Source organism: Falco rusticolus, chromosome 9 (assembly GCF_015220075.1).
Source record: "Falco rusticolus isolate bFalRus1 chromosome 9, bFalRus1.pri, whole genome shotgun sequence".
Taxonomy (NCBI): domain Eukaryota; kingdom Metazoa; phylum Chordata; class Aves; order Falconiformes; family Falconidae; genus Falco; species Falco rusticolus.
Genome location: NC_051195.1, coordinates 35,259,103 through 35,279,798, shown reverse-complemented (window position 1 = coordinate 35,279,798; position 20,696 = coordinate 35,259,103). Strand labels below are relative to the sequence as shown.

Below are 20,696 nucleotides of genomic sequence, written 5' to 3'. Positions count from 1 at the left end.
TCTTTTTCTGAAATTCTTCAGTCATCTGTTCTTGACTTGGCTTTAAAACAGATTTTCTGTTGTTTTATAAGACTTGGTTTAGGATTGTTGACAGATGTTTGTTGGTTTTGTGAGGTTCATTATTTTGAAGTGTTGGGAGAAGGACTGAAGAACCAAATACAGAGAGTGGTTTCTTTGTTCCTAATTAGCAGCTGTGTTGCTTATCACTACCCAAGGCTAATGCTGAATTTCCTGAGGCTGTCTTCTTAAACAGTATGGAAAAAAAGCAGGTGCTTTTCTGGATTTAGTAGTGTTATTAGGCAGGAGAAATATGTTAAATCAGTAGCCTGCAACTTCTGTTAACATGTGAGTTCCAGTAGGCAATATCCTGTACTTAGTTCTGAGTTGGCTTGTTCTGAACTTATTTTCCTGTTGCCAAAAACAATATTGGAAAGCTTTATGGGTAATTCTTATCTTCAAGTCATAGACCAAGACCCTGCTGCCTCAAATGGAGGGTGGGGAAAAAAAATCTCATCAGAAACAAATCAGTATCAGAAGAGAGGAGAAAATCACAACCCTAATTTCAAGAAATACATGGAATGCTGATTTTTCTCTTTTTTTGATGTACGTAATACTGCGTCTTTACTAATTAGCAGAAGTCAGTCTTCTGTAGAGCTTAAGTGGGCTCATTCAGATCCTTAAAAGGTTGAAGTTTTTTGCTTGTTTCTTTCCAGGGATACTGGAGAAACTGTAGGAGAATCAGGTTTGAAAACAGTAGATCCTTACCATCCTCATGAATGGTGTTTTTCAGTAGGCGGTAGTCATGCAGACAGTAATGCCTTGGGTGGACTTCTACAACCCTGTTGCATGTTCTGGAAACGATATTTGAAAACAGCTGTTGATAGCAAATACGCTGGCATCTTCAGTGCCAAATACGCTAAGACCCGTATCTTACCAATACCTTGACACTACAGTTTTGCAAGAAGGTCTGCCACTGCTCTAGCTTTTATTTGTGAACCAGCGTTATGACTTGGGTTTAGGTGGGGAAGACCTGTCACAGAATGTATGCTTTGTCCAGCTTGTGAACTCAATCAGAATTTTGACTTCTTCCTCTGCCTTAAAACGTTCTTTGCATAGGAGATGTTATCAGTGTTAGAACATGAATGCAGACAGGGTAGTGGTAGTGACTAACAGGCTAGTACTAGCCTTGTTCTAGGCAGAGTTTAAGGCATGATGCTGAAATCCTGGAAGGATTGTAAAGTGCTGTTGCTGGCATTGCATCAGCAGCTGAAGGAGAGACTGGTTTTCTTAAAAGAGTAAGAGTTGTTCTCTTACTCTACTAACAGCAGATTACAAGTCTGTGCATAAACTCCTAAGTATCCAAGTCTCATTTGAAGTTCATGGTAAAAGGTTGCTGTTGTTAGTGTATTGTTTTCCCAAGCCACGAACTTCTGACCTTGGGACTAGTATGACAAAAAAAAATAACACTTTCAAGGCATATCCCATGACTTGTGTTGTGATGGGAACAAACCCAGTCCTGCTTATTAAACCTTAACTGATGAACTTCATTTTTGGACTTGTGCTGTTACTTGACCCCCTATGTGGAGTTAAGACGACCATATTATTAACCACTTGTATGACATTTGTAGAAAACCTAGTGATGCCTTGAAGGAATTCATACAACATTATTCAACTATTTAGCTTGTGACAAAAGCACAGATAAAGTTTGAGTAAACCTTGTCTTCTGAAGTACTCGCATTAAAAGAATTGATAGAAATGCTGAGCTTTGCACCTTGTCACTGTCATGGGACTATGCAATCTGTGTTTATATAAAGCCAGATTAAAAAAGAGAAAAATAGTTGAGATTAAATATTAAACTGATAAAAGCAAGGAAATCCTGAGAGTATCCACTGTGTATATTCACTGTTCTATGCCCCTCCCTTCAAGCATGTGCATCAAAGCAAGTCTTTGTGTGAGCTGAATCAGGGAGCTGTGTCAAGTTATGCCTGGGCTTGAGGACTTGGTGTCCCAGTACACAGCCAGTTTGCCACTTGTACTCGGAGTCACAGTTGTCCTGTCTGTGTTGCAGTCCTCTAGCTTTTCTCTTGTAGGTGGTACCGCATTATGTTGTATCTTCCTTCTCAGCAATATTAGCTGACGTCCCAATAATCTTCTCTCTCATTTAGAGCATTCAGTCTTGGGCAAAAGTGAATTAATATTGGGAGAGCTAGTGTAGGTGGGACTCAGGTGTGTTTGTTTCCTATATATATTGATCTCTAAATACAGGAAGCCCATCAGTGTATGAGACCTTGTGGCCACTCCTCCGTTTTGTATGGAATACAGGCAATGGTGATCGATTTAATCTCTTCTTAAGCTGTTCTTTCTGTTACTTTTTCTTAGGTGTTGTGATGCTTTTCAATCCAGTTAAATCTCTTTTTTATTGTGTTCCATCACTTCTAAATGTGGGTGGCTTGCTGCTCTGATTACCTTTACATGTGGAGATGTAACCAAATGCATTTCAAACAGTCCTTCTAGATTCGTGTTTATGTATCTTGTGCTAGATTAAGTACCTGGTTTTGTGGACCTTTCTGTCCCAGTCCCTTTCGATTTAGCTGAAACCTTTGATTTGTCCCTCTATACAGCTGGTGTATGGCAGAGCTGCTTTTTGTATCTTGTCATGTAGAACAGAACTTCTTTAGCTGAATCCTCATATCTTTATAAACTTAAACTCAACTCCTAAAGATAATTCTATTTTAAACTTATCTCTCTTGCAGTGTTACCTGGTGGTGTAATGTTTAGACTGGGAAAGCAGTTTGTGATGGATTTTTTATGAAAGATGCCATTCAAAATGCAGATAAATTGTGTTAATTGGAAACAACAGGGAAGTTTTTGCTAGTCAATGTGATGAGCAGCAGACAGTAGTTGAGGATATTTTGCTTCAGAAAGAGAAACAAAAAACCTTACCCAGCAAGTAAAGCAGAAGGGTGTGTTCAGTCTGTTCAGATTAGTTAAGGTGAAAGTATTATTAGGATTACGCTACAGCTAACTGCTAACACATACTGTACAATTTCTCTTCCATTTTAGTTTTAGTCTTGCTGTCATGTGGAATTTTTAGCAAGGGTTCTGGTGCAATGACAGGTTGGCACTGACTTGAAAAAACATTTTAGTTTGCTGAAATAGTGATTATTGTCTAATAAAGATGTGAAAAGCTCTTGGAGATGCAACTTGTGTTTTACAATGGACAGCACGACTATGAGAAGAAAACCATCAAAATAAATTATTTCTTTAGCATTCTTGTTGAAGTGTCATTGTACATATGGTGGCATGTAAGCTGGCCTACAGCTTCATCTCTTACCTGAGTGTAATAGGTAATTTTATTATTATATAAATTATATCTGGAAATTATATCTGAATTGAAATGAAGATGCAGTTCCTGTGATTCCAACAGTTTTCTTGTTGTTAATGATTGCTTTAATGTTTCAGTCTTAGAGTAATGTGTTTAAAGATAATAGAAAGTACTTATTACTCTGTTGTGACTCATTTAAGATTGTTGCTAATAGAATGTTTTGTAGCATGATATTTAAAGGAGAGGAATAGTCCTTTGTGGAACAAACTGTTCAGACAAATTACCATGTTCCTAATAAATGCTATGGCATTTGTGAAGCTTTTTTGCATGTAACTTCTTTTAAGTGTTACCTTGGTTGCTTCACATGTGTGGGACATGTCAGTAAACCTACAAAAATCATTATCATTCTCTTCGGTGTTCTTCAGCCAATAAATCCTTATTAACTCTTTCACTTAAAGTCAGTCTTCAGTGTTACACTGGGGTATATTGCATCTCATGTTAACAATTGAATTTGCAACTGAGGCTGGCTAATCACTTGTACTCTGGTTTTGTGTTACCCAGAAACCTGCAAGAGGGAAGTGGATTGCTCTCCAAGTGGACTGTTCAAATGGTGTTGATGTGCTGGTTTTGCTTTTGTTGAGGTCTTCTGATGGACATCAGAGTTTCATCGAGAAAAATTCTTGACTGTTGAAACTTACATCGTATATCACCGTGTTTCATAGATACATGAGTTGAAATGTTAGGCAATATTAAAAATAAAATCTCTTTAGCAGAGCCTTTAGTCTATGCTGCAATGACTGGGGCAAGAGCCAACACGTTATTGAAGCATAAATGATAAACGTGGTTTTGTTAAAATTATGTATTTATCTTTGCTTCATGAGCATTAGTAGTTGCTTACATGGGGAGGTGCTTCTGAGTTGTGATTTTGCTTGAGTGTAATGAACCACTTGTAAAAATTGGTCTGTGGATTGGAATTTAGTACCACATGTACTTAACGTGAGTGAATAGGAGGCAGAGTTGTTTAAATATTGGAGTACATATTGATAACATATTTCATGCTGCTGCTTTTTAAAATCATGGGTTTTGTTGAATCACGATTTCCAGGGGTTGAGTGTGAACCTGCTATCTCAGGATAGATTTAGGACATTGCTGATGTTTCTTTATATGAATTTTTGCAAATCATGTCAGAACAAAAGACCTCTTGGAAGGTACTGCTCAGTATTACTGTGTTAAAAGTCAGTCCCCAGTTGCATGCAAAAAAAATGTTAGATTCCATCCTAAAAAAAAAAGAGCTGAAGTTTTATCTCATCTCCAAGTTGTCTGTTTGCTGAAAAAGGGGAACTTAAAGTGCTTGGTGCTTTTACAGGTCAAGACATGGAACAGTATAAGACATGTAGTGGAAATTTCATTTGTACTTGACCTCAGGAGAGCAGTGTTATGTCAGTGGCTTTGTCTGGGAGTGTTGTTGAGAGCTTTAATTGGTAGTTGGAGGGCTGGAGTAATGGAAAAGTATGTTACAATGTGACTGGAGGTGTAAGTGTGAATCTTCAAAATAGCTGTAAAATTTCCTCTTGGAAAATTCATGTGACTGCATTTTAATTTACTATTGGGTGATACAAAAAAAATCGGCGTTTTCTTTGGCAGCTGTAATTCCATGAGGATAATGCTTTTCATTTTTTTAAAAAAGTCTGTCTGCCAGACCCCCTACAATTCTAGATTTAGGTGTTAGTTTGGAAATTTTTTAGTAGCCTTTTTGCATGTGTATCTCTGGTTTTTAATTGTTATTTTTATTACTGGATCAGCTTTGACAGGTTGCACAACTAAGTTGATAGTATTTCTGTCTTCAGAACACCTCTTGATTTTTAAAGAGCTGTTAGAAAGCTAGAGTCATGAAAGTAGAGGAGGGTTTCTGGTATGTGTTTAGACCGGCTACTGTTTCAGGTGGTTCAGTGCTCACTGCTGTCCAGAGAATTGGGCGTGAACGAAGAGGGCAGTCATGACAAAAGCATTACATTTTTAAGTGGTTTAAGTGGGTTACAGAATTTTCTGTTCATCTAGCACCTGGGTTATGCAGAGATAAACCCCACACCTTTCTAAATATGTAGGCAAGCTGTACATCTGCTTTCCTAAATTCAGCTTTGCCAAAACTGGAGTGATTCATAAATGTCTGCATCTGGCATCTCCTGTATCAGAATGAAGCTGCTTTTTCCTTGCTTGCTCCCACAACACTGGGATCTGCTAGCAATGGAAGTTTGTGTAAACTCGTAGATCAAATGAGCATTTTTTGGTTGAATTGGAGAGGAGGCCACAGAGGAGCAAAGATATTTGTAAATTAAGTTGAAATCTTGTACCAAGAAAAGTAACCCAGCACCTGGGATAGACAGCTGGTTGCATGAGTTTTGTAGTGCTGCCCAAGGCTTCTGGTCTAGTGCTAGGGGAAAAAAGGAGTGATTTGCTTTCACTGGGCAGGCTGAGGGTGTTAAGAGCAAACCCCTTTTCTAGCTATCTTCATAAGAAGCTGTCTGTAGGACAGGCATTATCTCTTCTCCCGGTAACTGACAGGGCAAGCTGCGCACTAAACCTGAATTGCATAGTTCAGAAACTAGAACAGATATGGCAGCTTAGTGAATGTTTCAGAGCATTTGAAGAGACTACTGCTTAAGGGTGTTTGCTTAGATTTTTATCATGAATTTCCAGTGGAGCTTATCTTGAGAAGGTGCCATATTGAAAAGCAAAATAAAGATTAACAGCAGCAATTGTGTGAGTTATTTATCCACTGCAGTTTGAGAAAGAACCAGGAAATAAGGATCTTAAATTACAATGTAAAGAGAATTGCACTGAAGCAATTTGAAGGGCCTTGGTTTCTATGTAGGCTTTTTCTGTAATCACAGGTGGACTTTGTTTAGAGGTATACGGTGTTTCCCTAGCAAATCTACAGCACAAACTGCAGTAGCAACACAACTACATGAGTGCTGAAGTGACATCCATGTAAGAGTGGTAGGGACTTCTCCTCACTCGAGCTGCTTGTTTGGTGTCACCAGATTTTTCTGTCACTTAGCTGCTTGGTACTTAGGACCCTGCTGACTGTCGGGGTCATCTGCCCATGAGCCATGGAGCACTTCATCACTCATTTCTTTGTCTTCCACCTACTCTCTGAAATGCATCGTATCTGTATTGCAGCTTCTGGTCATTTTGAGACTTTAGTCTATTACTTAAAGAACATTTGAGTACTCTGCTGTGGCAGTTACGAAATGGAAGGGGAAAGAGGATAGCTTTGTAAATTTACGTTGTACTTCTATTTAAAAATGAACTTGTTTAAATATCCTATAAAACCTATCTGAATGCTTTTTACATATCCAGAGGTGAAGAGCATACGTGATCTTAGCTGATGTGAGAACTATGTGTTTTTGCTATTTTGTGGATTGGACGTATACTTGTTTGGAGAATAGATGGTTCCCTCTTCATCAGTGGTTCTGCTACAAGGTCTCTCTTAGGAGCACAGCTAGGAACAAAAAACATCTACCAAAAGATGATGCAAAACCCTTTCTGGCTGAAAGCTGACATAATTGACTGCTACTGGCCATTGTATTATGTAATGCGTGGTTGAATGTGTCTGGTGTCCAGTGAACTGCGTTTACTGTATTAACTTCTTGTCTCAATGCTCTTCACTTTATTTCGAAATCCATGCTGGTTTGAACAAGTTTTTTGTGTATGCACACACCTTTGATGGATTATATTAGTCCCTCCTTCACTTTTTTGCCCCTTTTTCCACAGTATGTTCAAGCTTTTAGCTTAAATATATTTTTTCTGTTACAGCTGTGATTTTTGTTTCTCAGGACCTTGACAGTCGGTCTGTTTGCTTACAGAACCATGCCAGGCATGCACTTCCGTCATTCTTTAATCTGTTTATTGTAGAAGAGCCCCACTGTGATAAGTTTCTAGGTGACAAGGTGCACACTTTCTAATTTTTTCCCCTTGTTGTTGGTAGAGTCTTCTAGACAGCCACACCTCAGTAAATGCTTCCTATAGTTGTCGTTTAATATGCTTCTTCAGATGTTATCTTTGTTTCAGCCAGTTTCAAAAAATATTTTCTCCTCCTTGACCATTTACAACATCAGTGATGATAGCTTGGGCCAGGCTATCTATTTTATGAAATCAAATGCTAGCGTATCTGCTTAGGAAAGTCCTTTGTAGTCAGGGATTTAAAAGAATCATGTTTGTGCTCCATAAGAAGATTGAAAAGACAGGCAGTTTGAAATGGCGTAATATTGAATTAAAATGTACCAGATTTTCAGTGCGTGCCTGTAATAACAGACTAGCAGGCTGTAGCTGGGAGGGGTTGTGTTCCTAATTAGATCTGTGCAGACAGTAGGTAGTGTACAGGGAATTGCTTTCATCATGAATTAGCTTCTAGTGGCTGGGAATTAGCAGTACTGGAATACAGGGGAAGATTTTCAACTGGTATAGTGGATAACCTGATGGACAGCCAAGGGTTGAGGGTGTCAACAGCTTTCGTAAAAATTAAGAGTGTTTGTATGTATATACTTTTCAGCAGAGGAAAGAGGAGGGCTGACTGTTAAGAGGTGCTTTTTTCTTTGCCGGTGAATGGACTCTGAAGTGAAAATTTACTGTTAAAGCATGTGTGGAAAGGAATAAAAAGGAATAACTTTTGACACTCCTTCCCCCCGCCCCTCCCCCCCATCTTCCACCTTTATTGCAGCATTTTCTTTCAATGGGCACAAAAAGTGGGAAGAAAAGAAGAGGGAGGGAGAAAGGGCTGAAATTTTGATGTTAAAATGATAGGTCCTAGCTGTCTGCTAATACAGAAGAACAGAGTTCTTAAATTTTCAGACAAAGCATTCTTCCGGTGAAGGTGAATAAGGAGCTAGTATGGTGGTTCAGTGTAGGTATTGCTTTTTTATTTGTAATTGTGTTTCTGGATTATACCTGTAGGAAGCTGTCCATTGCTGGCTTCTGTTCAGACACCTGTGTGTTTCATGTCATGTTTAACAGTATACTTGGAAGAGTGATGCTAAAACAAGAATAATTAAACTTACTTTATTATCACATCTGAAAATTAATTCTCATAACCTTATTTATGAGAATATAGTTGTATTAAAATCAGAATTTGAATTGGAGGAGCTTTTAAAATTAGTGGCATGTGTCTTCTAGCTGGTAAATGGTTTCCTTATTTCTGCAGGTAATTACTATGGTTTTAGTCCAGGAACTAAATATTAATGTCTGGTCACATACTTTCTTACACAGTTATATAGCTTTATAAATCTTGGATTAATAAACAGTCAAATTAGTGATCAGACATGCCATCAATGGCACTTTTGGAAATTCTGTTTTCACTTCACTGTAAAAATGAAACTATAAACAAGTACATAGTCACGACAATTTTCATAGCAATGACAAAGTACCATTATTAGAGCTTTTTATTCCAGAAATCCAGCTAACATGATGTGGCATAGTACATGCTCAGCTTACAAGACTGAGATCAAATCTTGCATACAAAAAGTTCCTTGACTTGTCCACTTAGCAGATTGGTTTGGTAGAACAAGTTAAGACCTTTGTCTTACATACTGGTAGTTTGCAGAGCAGGTCTATACTGTTAAAATAGCTAAGTAGTAAACATTATTTGACTTAATTTAAAAGTAATGTTAGGCTTTGAGATAGATTATTTGTGGACAATAGAATGTAGATGGAAATGCCCAAATAAATTCCAGTAGCATGTAAATTTTATTCATCTACAAATTTTACCTTTGTGTGCTGTGATTCTGGAAGGTTTTCTATATGTTTGTAACTTCGTATCTATGAATAGCTCCTGAGGTCAGGGCTGAACAAACAGGATGACTGCTCCTGAAGGTAGCTAGAAGAAATAAGTTTTTTGTCTTTTTGGCATGTTACAGGACCATATATCAAGGTTTTTGATATTCCCCCTAGATAATCAATACTTACGTTGAATATACTTCACTGAAGAGCTTAAATGAGTGATTGTCACGTTGGTTCTTTCTTTTATCATTTGATTAACAGTTAATAGGGGATGTTTCTATTGTGTAACAAAGTGAATTAAAAATAAAATACTGTTTCCTGGGTCCTTGCTTTCCCTTACATACCTGGGAGTCGTTTGTGCCCTGTAAAGTTGGTGTGCTGTCTGCTCGTTGTATTGGCAGGCTCTCTGCGCCCAGCTTTTGATTTCAGTCAGTTGTGCTATCAGCAATTTAGCAATGAGCACATCTCAGTTACAGTAGTATGAGAAATGGTTGCAACCCTTGCCAGTACTAGCCTTTAATGTTGTGTGTCCTGTGGCTGCAGCTTAGCTACTTCTCCAAGTACTAATGTAATACTTAAAATGAACATCATATGCACTGATGCGGATTTAAACCTAATTTTTGTGAATACCACAAGGTAATGAGGGAAAGTATGTATGTTCTTTGTTTCTTCAAAGAACACGTCTATGATGAGGAAAAAATGTGTCTGATAACAAGAAAAAAACGAAAGGAAGGCAAAGTTTTGGTTTTGAAGGGTACAACTTGCCTATGTTCTCATGTATATAATGCAGAGAGGCGTTTTGTTTGCTTGTGCAAGTGGGGCCCATGGGCCCATTGTTGCTGTCAAGGAAGCTGGACTGAGCTCTGTTCATGTTCCTCATTCTCTGCCACTCACATCACCAGGTTTTGAATTGATGGGTTTCCACTTGCTTTGCTGTGTATTACTGCATTGTGGGGAAATGCAGGCAGCTGTCTCCTTAGCTTTAGAATAGGGGCAGGAACACAGGGAAGGTGTGTTAAGAGAGTCAAACTAATTGTGAGCTGTAAAACGAGAGGAGGAGGATTTGTCAAACTAGTTGTGTGAGTGCTAAGGGTCCTGTCACAGCAGCAGAAAATGTTGTAAGCCAGTGACAGAAAGCTTTCATGTGCTACACTAGATGTTTGGCAGTTTCACAGGATGGATGGTTATTCATGGTATGTGGGCAGGCAAGCTTGGGCTGGGCTAATCTCAAAATGCTAATTTGAGAAGTTCCTACTCTGGGCCTTTTAAATTGACTTAGTAGTGCTTACATTCTCCTGTGGCGTAGGCAGCAGAGGAGACAAGACAAGCATGACTGAGGAAGATACTGGCCATCCAGTTTAGATGATGAATAACCCTGAGGAAGGAGCAGAGCAAATGGTTGAAGGTAGAAGCTTAGCAAAACAGTACAAGAAGTGCTCACCTGGCACTCTGCTGTCTCTCAACATACTGTATGTTTTCTGATGCATAAGCAACCTGTCATTACATAAAACCTGATTCATCTGCTTGAGTCAGGATTTGCCTTTTTTGATTGTTTTTGACACCTGCTGAAGATATCATAAAAGACACTATTTTGTTTTCTTAATGCAGTGACAGTGTGACACCATAACCTTAGTACTTCCCTGATTTTTGGAAGAGTCACTTGTAAGGATGGGTAGGATAATAGAAGATGGGTAGTAAACCTGGAAAGAGATGGAGCTGCTATCAACTATGTATCTGGTGTCCAAATATTATTTGGGGCTGCTGTATTTGTTTTTGATGTGAAACAAGTAGTAGCATGTTTCATTTCAGCTGGCTACTACTCGGCTGACAATGTTGTTTGTTTTAAGCTGCTTTCACACAAAACATTTGCTTACAAAGCAGGAGCCTTTTCTTCAGTGTCATTACTACTGGGTTTTGTCTCTGGCCCTACAAAGGAGGTATCTGCTATATTCAGTTGCCTGAGGTAGGCACAACAAACTTTGGTCGTTCAGGAGACATTTGAATGTCAAGGTGAACTTGCATTGACGATCGCTCCATGTGATTTCTTTGGATATTTCTGGTGTGAAAATAAATTGTGATCCTATGATGAATTGTAAAGTTTTATCTGTGTTTAAAGGTAATTAGAACATGAAAACTAGTACTATCCAATGGCAATAGGGGAAATAAAATATCTGCATAGGTCATGAACAGATTCAGATAGATTGGGCAGATGGATCTAAAATCCAGTGTATTGGAGTTGGAAAGAATAGGTACTTAATGTGGTAAGTTATATTCTGAGTACCATAGAAAATTAGGGTAGGTCTGTAGGGAACACTGAATCATCATAATTTACTGTTCATGCTTTAATTGATTTGTATAGTCACTATGCAAATTCCCTATGCATTTGATACAAAACCTACACTTTATTAATGATTAAGTGTAAGATATTCTGGATATGGAGTTGGTGGCATTTTATTGCTCTGCTACTAATTGAATTATGCAAATAATTGTAGTTCTGCTTCCACGTAGATTAATTTTTCTCTCTAATACTATTTCACAGTACTATTTACAAAAGGAAGTAACACAATAAGATGAAAACTTAGTATCCTTCCCAAGGTACTGTCTTAACAGAGCTGTATTTTTTCACCTGTTGCTTTCATATGAAGAGAAGTTCTATCCAGTTTGCTGACTGGACTGGAGATTTTGGGTATAGTAACCAACATGGAAGTTCACGTATCTGGCCTTACTACTTCTTTTCTTGTGGGAGTGGTGAACTACAGCAGCTGGGCGATGATGAGCAGCTTTGAGGCAGTAATACATAAAAAACCTGCACATTTTGGGGGTTTTGGAACACTTTAGGAGGTACTTCAGAAAAGGTTTAAAATGAGCCAAACCCCTGCTCTGATCATCCCAAAGAAAGTGTCAGCAAGCACTTGGTAGAGAAGAAAAAAATGTACCTCAGCTTTGTACTAATACAGCCTCTTTCTACAGCTTAGTGTGTGGATTTTAAGCTACCTATGACAAGAGGGAACAGACAGTAGAAGGTGCATTTCTTCTTTCCTCTTAGCTGCATCATTTGCAAATTATCTTATGGCTGTTGACTGTATTAAACGCACCATCCTCAAAATAACCGTGTTTTTAAAAGCTTTTTGATTAAGTAGGAACTAGTGTGGTGTTCTGCTATCAAACTGAATGCTTTTTCTTGTTATGTTCATTCTCTTTGCTTACAGCTTGAGATAGTCAGTGGGGGTTATTTCTTTTGTTTGCTTTATTTTAGAATAGCAATAGTACATTTTGAACTCTCATAGTAGCATAAGTTCTCAAAAAGTAGATAGGAACCAAACGAGCAATTGTTTTGGCTGCACAAACCAAGTGCAGATTTGTTGGCTCCACTGTTAACCTAAGCATAAATCCTTTGAAGCAAAGGGGAATCAGAGTTTCTATTAATATCAGAGAAGAACTGTTTGTAAAATGGTGAGTCTCTTATAAATTCTTACATTCACCATCTATGTTCTCATTTGTAGCTTTCCTTACCATGTGCTTTCTGGTTCCTATTGATTTGAACTCATTTAGGGGCTGCAGCACTGAGATTTTTGCTTCAGAACTAAAAAGGAAAAGCGGTTTGCTTGTAACTTAAAAATGTGTAATTGTCATTTGATGATTTGTGACTGTTACCCAGTCATGGCATGTTCCCTTTCATACTTTCAGCCTTATGCAGTTTTCTTTATGCTTTACTCTTTTGATTAACTGGCAATTGTAGCCCAACTGTTGGTTTCAGGTACTAGCAGCAGGTTTTTCTTTGATGGTAATTTCTGGTAGAAACAGCTGGGATGAGGCTGCGGCTCTTTCTTCTAATCATATTTTTATACTTAACGGTGAAAGGTGATAGTGGTAGCAATTAGTCACAGGCCTAATGGGATTCATGTATTCCTCTGTTTTAGCAATGTGAGCCTCAGTACTAACTGTTGGTTAGTAAGGCAGGACTCTGGAGGAGTGTAGCCAAGTGGCGCAAAGGGTTTGCTTTCAGACTGAGTCAGTGCGCAGAGCTTGGACCATGTAGTTGAATGACTTTGTGTGACTGTGTAAAGAGAAAGCTAAACAAATGAGAAAGCAAGTATGAAAACAAGCTTGATGTTGCAAGATGGTAAGGTTACTGCTTCCCTTGAGATAATTGGTGGAATAGCAGAGTTGGAATTTATAAATGAAAAGTTTGCCTTGTTTTTAAATAGTCTAATTTATCCTGTATTGGAGGGTAGGGTTGCATCTAAAAGTTATGACTGCTGTAATGAATTTCTCCTAACGGAAATGGTGTAAGAGCTTCTTGTGCCTGCTAAAAATGCCAGCAGTCTTTCCAGACATCTGACCATCTGGGATTACTGAAAAAGAAGATACAGCATTATACCCAGGCTCTTCCATAAGTGTTCTGGCTATTTGGATCTCAAGATGGTGTCCTTCTACTAGAATACTTTCTAGGTAGCTTTTCAACTCCTCAAATGTTTGCTCTGCAAGGTATTTTTTGAGAGAGCAGATCTGCCACAGACCATCTGTGCTCTTCCAACAGGGGATTTTGGCTGCTTGAAAGCAGATGGGAAAAGAGAATCTCACCCCCATCCTCCCCCAGCCCCTTCCTTTAGGTTACTGGGTACAGATACATTTTGCTGTGTGGGTGGTGAGTGAGGATGTGACAGTGAAGTTGTTGAATATTTTGGTTGGATGAAGGAGTTGTCCTATGTTGTAAAAAGGAGTAAGTCAAGACCTGTTACAGAATGGTCATATTGTTGCTTTTAAACCACATATAGGAAAACGAAAGCTGTAAGGCTCTAGGTTTTGTTGTTTTAAGTCTGAATTTCAGAGTTGATTACTTGGAATTTTTGTGCATTTAAGTGATAGAATTATTAATTCTAAAAAGCTCTGCTTTTTTACTGTCTTGGCATTTATTGTCCCACTACTTCCTGTTTGCTATCCTTGATCTCTCACCTTCTTCAGAAAAACTTGTGTTGGAGCATTCAGTTAGAAGTCAGGCTGGAAGGTCAACAAACTCTGCATAGCACTTACGTATCTAAATATTTTTCCCCTATGAATTTTACTTTCCAGTAGCCTTTCTTCCCTTATCTTAATCTGTTTTCATTTTGATTTTGTGTATAATATGTTGTGTAACGTGGATTTTACTTCTAGATTTCCAAAGGAAAATGATGGAGGGATATTTACCAGAAATGCAAAGCACGCTGGAGCCCGTCAATCGGTTGGACAATGCCTCTTCCAGGTCCCCAGATAATGAGAAGTCTGATAACGCTTCTGGAGTGAAGGACTGCTCAAGCATCAGTTATACTGGAGATGGTGCTGATGTCTTGGAAGGGGAATCGAGGTTGTTGCCCTTGGACCAGGATTTAACAGCTTTTGGCATAAGCAGCAATGGGACCCTGTCAGAAAGAGAGGAGCAGCAGTGTGGAGGGGCAGACTGCGGTGCCAATACCTGCTCTGAAAGAAAGATAGAAGGCTGCACAAAACCAGAACATTTATCTAGTGAAGAATTGGAACGAAAAGATCCAAAACCTAATCAGACAGAACAATCATTAATGGAAATACTACAAGAGCTAAGGGAGGAGTCTGACTTTGTGAAAAAGCCAAGTGATAAAATCTATTCAGAAAGCCCTTATGACACAGACTGCACAAAGAAGCTTATTTCCACAATACATCAGAATTCCTCACAGGAGGATTTGCTAAAGGAAATAGAGTCAGAACTCTTATCTACAGATTTTTCAAAGGAACGAAAGTTCCCAAATGGTGTGCAAAAGGGTGAACATGCCTTGGCTGTGTTTGAAAAATGTGTGCAAGATAAGTACGTGGAGCAAGAACAAACTATAAAAAAGTGAGTATTTGAGTTTGCTCATCACGATTGGAGGTGTGTACTGAACAAATTTGGGTGGATGTTGTGTACAACTGCATACAACATTTTGGTAGGAAAAAATCTCTTGTGAGTTATAAGGACAGTTAATAAGCTTTTTTAGTTATGCTGTCTTAAGTGAGGATTTTTTTTTAGTTGTGTGTACTTGTAAATAAAAATGTGTGCTTAGGTCTCTGAATTCTTGTGGAACTGAGCAGGAACTGAATAGCCAACTGTTCAGTTGAGTAGCCTGCCAGTGTCTAGAATTACTTAAATACTGTAAAAGTAACGGTGATGTAAAAATAGTCCAAGGTTCATTCAGTCCATATATGTCATTGCAGAAATGAATCTTTGTCATTATACTAACTCCTGCAGTGTGTGTTTCATTTATGAGTTTGAAATTGTTTCTTTTTTGAGTAGTATTGTCTCCAGTAATAATCCAGTAAAGCTTCTAATTAGTTGAGAGCTATTCTTCGAGCTGGAAATATCATATATAAACTACTGTCTTACCACATTTTATAGGAGGGCTTTTGAAATGCGTCGCTTATAGACTTTGCTGTAATAAACTGGGCTTAATAGTTCCACCAGCCAGTTTACTACATGAAGAATATTTATATTCATCAAAAGCCAGTTCATTGCTTGATTTCTTGATTCACCTCTTGGCATTTTGTATTCTGTTACTCCTTTAGGAATGTTTTTTGCTAACAAAATATAGCCTCTAAATTCAAATTTATTCCTGCTCGCAGAGTAGAAATTAGTGTCCTACTCTTCATATAAGGCACTCTGATACCATGGTATGGGAGGACATCAAAGGGAATGAAAACAGGCAAAGGGAGAGATGCCCAATAGATAAAGTGTTCTCTTGCACCTCACCAGTTGACCTCTGACAGAAATGATAAATGTGAGGAAAGCCAGTTGATGGCAGGAAAGCTTGAGAATGCATAGTTAGACATTCAGTAATTATGGAGGAGGAGGAGGAGGAGTGGGAATCTGCAGTGGTGGGTGTGTAGATGGTTGTAATTCCAAGAGATGCTAAGTTCATGAGTTATTTGGGTTTTACTTACAGTAAACCCAAAGGCAGGTGAGTGTTTTTGGCTATGGATCAATTACTTTCTTAGAGACAAATGTTTATATAGATACATGTCTGTATTATGTATATGTACAGAAAGTTTTTTATATAAACCTGCAGTGGTTTGGCCTCGGCTGGATGCCAGGTGCCCACCAAGTCGTTCTGTCACTCCCCTCCTCAGGAGAATGGGGGGGGGGGGGGGCGGAGAAAATAAGATGGAAAAAACCCTAACTTGTGGGTCAAGATAAAGGCAGTTTAATAAAGCAATAGTAAAAGTCATATGCATGGAAGTGAAGGAAAACTACAGATGTATTCTCTACTTCCCATCAGCAGGTGATACTCAGCCACTTTGCTGGAAGCAGGGCTTCAGTATGTGTAGCAGTTGCTCTGAAAGACAAATATTGTAAATAACAAATGCCCCTCCTTCCTCCTACTTTCTCTTAGCTTTTATATCTGAGTAGACATCATATGGTATGGAATATCCCATTGGTATCTTTGGGTCAGCTGTCCTGGCTATATCCCCTGCCAAGATCTTTCCCACCCCCAGCTTACTAGGGTGAAGGTGTGGGGGTGGAGACACAGCCTTGATGCTGTATGAGCATCACTGGTGTGTTATCACCCCCTTTCTAGCTACGAATACAAACATAGCACTCTGAGGGCTGCTACAGGGCTCAGCCAGACCATATACAACATGTCTTTTGTGTGTCTCTTTTTCTTTTCTTTCTTTTTCTTTTCTTTATCCCAGCTGCACCCCTTTGACTCTTGGAGACTCACCTCAAGAGTGTAAAACTGCTGTGGAACATTTTATGTTTAGTCCAAAGGGCATTCTGAGTTGGGTTGATTTTTGTCCCTTAGTTTATAATCAGCAGAATTTCTTGTAACATTGCTCTGAAAATAGCGCAGTTATCTCCTGTGATCAGATCTAATCTAGGTGAGCAGCAACTGTGTGAATTAGGAATTTCATTTGTAATCCCAGAATATTCTTCAATAGATTAGAAAACATATCAGAAGTGCTAAGCACTCTTTCACTGATGTTTTTTAATTCATCGTAATTTAGGAAACTAGTTTTTTTTAGAGTATTTTTTTTTTTTCAAAGAAGGGGAACTAAAAATGATAGTGTATGTGTAAAGGGATATTTAAATATCTTGTTCAGGTAATTGCAAGCCTCCCACAAATTCATGCAAATAGTGGTCTAGAATATCCACCATCTAACTGTATCTTCAAACATCTAAATACATTTGAGACTCTTGTTTATACAGCAATACCGACAATGTAACTTCTGAGTTTTATGTATAACTATCTTCTATTGCAGTGTTGGAAGGTCGAACTAAATACATGTCAGCTTCAACTCAGGCTTCAAACAGATGAGCTGTGAAAGAACAAACTATTGCTAAAAAATTTAACTTCCTAAGGATTGTGAGCATGGACATTGTTGTAGTTATGTACCCACTCAGGACTTAAATCAGGGTTCCATTTCTTACCAGGTTGTGAACTTCAAGGGCTACACTGAGCAATCCATGAAATGAATACAACATCTGTGTGTGTTCAGATATTTGACTGGTGGAACTATCTTGACTTGAAGTTACTGTCTTACAAATTCTTTAAAATTATTAACGTTTACAGTTCTGTAGTTGCATAGAGGTACCAAATGACTCATGTCATCATGGACCGTAACAACCCCAAAACACTTTCTCACAATTTTCTCACAAGGAATATGCTGCTTACTGGTCAGGCATTAAGTTTCACATGTACAAGAGAATTCTTTTGTAAGGCTTTTGTAGATTTCATTAGTGTTTTTGGCTGTAACTCCCTATAATATTATCAGATCAAAGAGCAAACCCCATATATCTCAAAATTAAAAGCAGCCAACCAACCAACCCCCCAACCCCCGTACTGATGTACTTTGCTTTTTTTTTTTTTTTTTTTTTTTTTTACAGATTGATTAAAGAAAATAAAAAACATCAGGAACTGATTTTGGAAATTTGCTCAGAGAAGGACAACTTAAAAGATGAGTTGAAAAAACGAACAGAAACAGAAAAGCAGCACCTCAGCATTATTAAACAGGTACAGATAACAAAAAGAAGTGCTGGTTAGTATGTCACCTGTATGCGTTGTCACTGTTGCCACTGATAAAGACATCCTTGGTAGTGTAGAGGAGAAGGAAGGAATGACTGTTCTTAATATCCTAAGCTTTTTAAGAGGCTAAATCTGCTTTTCCAAGAAATACTCATTGGCTAAAAACATTTAGTGTCTTTAGATAAACTGACTTTCTAGATTCACATCACTTGAGGGTTTTGTATCTGGAAGTCTCTCTTCAAGTGAAGAGAGTTACCATTTCATGGGTTGTCCTGGTAAGTGGGTTTTGTGTACCTTGGCTTCCTGCTGGACACAGTGTATGTTGGAAGGCCTGTTAGACCATTTTATGAAGAAATGACACATTCAGTCTTTTATCCTAATAGGATGATTTATTTCTTGTGTGTAGACATCAAGATCTTAATTTGTAATCTTTATCTTCTGTTAACTGTTTCATCTGCTAATAGAAGTGGATGGGAGTGTAGTTACAGTTGTTAAATGTTAACAATATGTGAAATAACTGTAAAGGGTAGAGCATATTAACTGTCATCGTGCACATTATTTTGATATTGTCCATTACTATATACAGGCATTTCCCCAGTGAATTGTTAAAACCATGACAGGCCAAAGAGGAACATAGAGTGTGAATTGGTAGTGTGGGAAGAAAAGGTTCACATCACGTATGGCTGCTTGCCTGTACACAGAGTTATCTACTAATGTTCCTACAGTTGCTTGGCCAGCTTTATAAACTGATGATAGATTACAGCTTAGAAATCTGTCAAGAGATAGCATTTAAAATACTAATTTCTGTTTGTCAGACTACTGGTGATACTGCCCTAGTTCTCAGGTCTCTCAGTTTCTGCAATCGCACAGAAATCTATTCTGCAGTGTGGCAGGCTTGTAGTGTTCCAGAGAAATGTATTCACGTATGTAGAAGTTTGTTTGGTTGATTATCAAAGAATCTTTGAAAATCCATGATGTGATTGAAAATGGAATGGAAAAGTCTTATTTTTAAGTTACAAATTAAAATTGCATATGCCTGAATAAGTCAGAATGAGCAGCTTACTTGTTTTGTCTTGTGTGCATTTCTGTGATAGCTTCATGAACTCATACAGTGCTGTATCACACAGCAATTGCTTTATCCCATCCTGGGGGGGTGGGGGAAAAATTGTGAGGGAATTTGTTTTGCTTTCTGGTCAGATAAGTAGGTTCTGTGGTATTACATGCTTGCAAATGATTTCAGAAAACACTGGTTTGGAGTGTAATACTTCTATATTGTAGTTGGATAGCACCTTGAGTGGCAAGATACATTGCAGTGAAACACTTGAGTTTTTCCATTTGCGATGCAAGTGTTTTATTGTTACAGTTTCTGATTTAGTGTTTTCTGGTAGCTTTCAAGTAAAGGAAAGCTTAGCTGTGCCCATAACTGTATGCATGCATGCTTGTATGTGTAAAACCTGGGGGTTTTTTATGGGAAATGATTCATTTGCCAAGTTGAACAGGGTGTGTTTGCGATCAATTCATTGTGTGGTAGCAGAAGTATTTTAGGTTGTTCTTGCCTTTTATGTAGCGGTTTGGAATGGCACAAAAAAACTGACTCTGAGATCTTGTACTTTTTTACACATACACCCCAAACCAAACAAAACCCAACCAAAATAACCTTGGTGACTGGCTTTCCCATGGAACAAAGGGATAGTCGTTACGATAGAATTTGAACAACCTTTGGGTAGTGTGACAGCTTATGTAGCCATCACTTGCTCTCGTACTAGTGTTGCTGTTCCTTGTCCTGGACTTGCATGGCTGTGCAGTGAACACGCTCTGGGAAGTGCTCCAGTTGAACACTGGTAGTCATTCTTCAGCTGGATCAGGTCTCTGACTTGGTTCACTAGGCTGCTAAAAAAAGTGCCAGCACAATGACTAAGCACCTCTTATTTCTGGAGTTATTTTTCCAGTGAATTAATTTCTAGTCCATTTCAGTATTGCTACACGGCTGCTTTGTTGGTATGGTGGAGGATATGGCACAGGGATAGCAACAGAAGGGTGGCAGGTGAAGCAGCTCTGGATAGCCAGCACTGCTCTGGCGCCTCAGCATTTGCTGTTAGTCTAAGTTTTTGTGTGCTAAGTTCCTGTGCCTCATGTTATACTTGATTTGATGCATCTTCAGTCTCATTGATGATAAGAATTGACATCTTTCGTGCTTGTACTGTAATGCAAATCTAGATGCTGATATGGATAGTTGCAGCTTGACAAGTGTAAAATACAGGTTAAAATCTGTTGAAGTATCTAATTTTGTGTGAAATGTTCCTGCCTGTACAAAATATGACCAAAGTCTTATTTTTCCTATAATTATATCGTATGTTGTCTTTTAGTTGGAAGCAAGAATGGAAGAGCTTAATAAAGAAGTGAAAGCTAGTAAAGACAAACTTTTAACTCAAGATGCAGCAGCCAAAAATGCTATTCAGCAGTTGCATAAAGAGATGGCTTTCCGAATGGAACAGGTATTATGGAAATACTGTTGTTTACTGAATATCTTATGAACAAACTTAGTTCTTGTAGGAAGCATGAAGCCTCAGTTGTTAGATCACTAGGTA

At 38.4% G+C, this 20,696-nt stretch overlaps 1 protein-coding gene across 5 annotated transcripts in view; it reads left to right on the top strand.

The window, feature by feature from the left end:
* The window catches only part of CCDC186 (coiled-coil domain containing 186), a 39,187-nt gene that overhangs the window by 1,394 nt on the left and 17,097 nt on the right, over window positions 1-20,696 (top strand). For all 5 annotated transcript variants that reach the window (XM_037399405.1, XM_037399406.1, XM_037399404.1 and 2 more), the window contains 3 exons: window positions 14,255-14,948; window positions 17,970-18,096; window positions 20,475-20,603. In XM_037399405.1, the coding sequence (XP_037255302.1) occupies window positions 14,269-14,948; window positions 17,970-18,096; window positions 20,475-20,603 (936 nt within the window). In that variant the 5' untranslated portion in view covers window positions 14,255-14,268. The remainder of the gene's footprint in view (window positions 1-14,254; window positions 14,949-17,969; window positions 18,097-20,474; window positions 20,604-20,696) is intronic.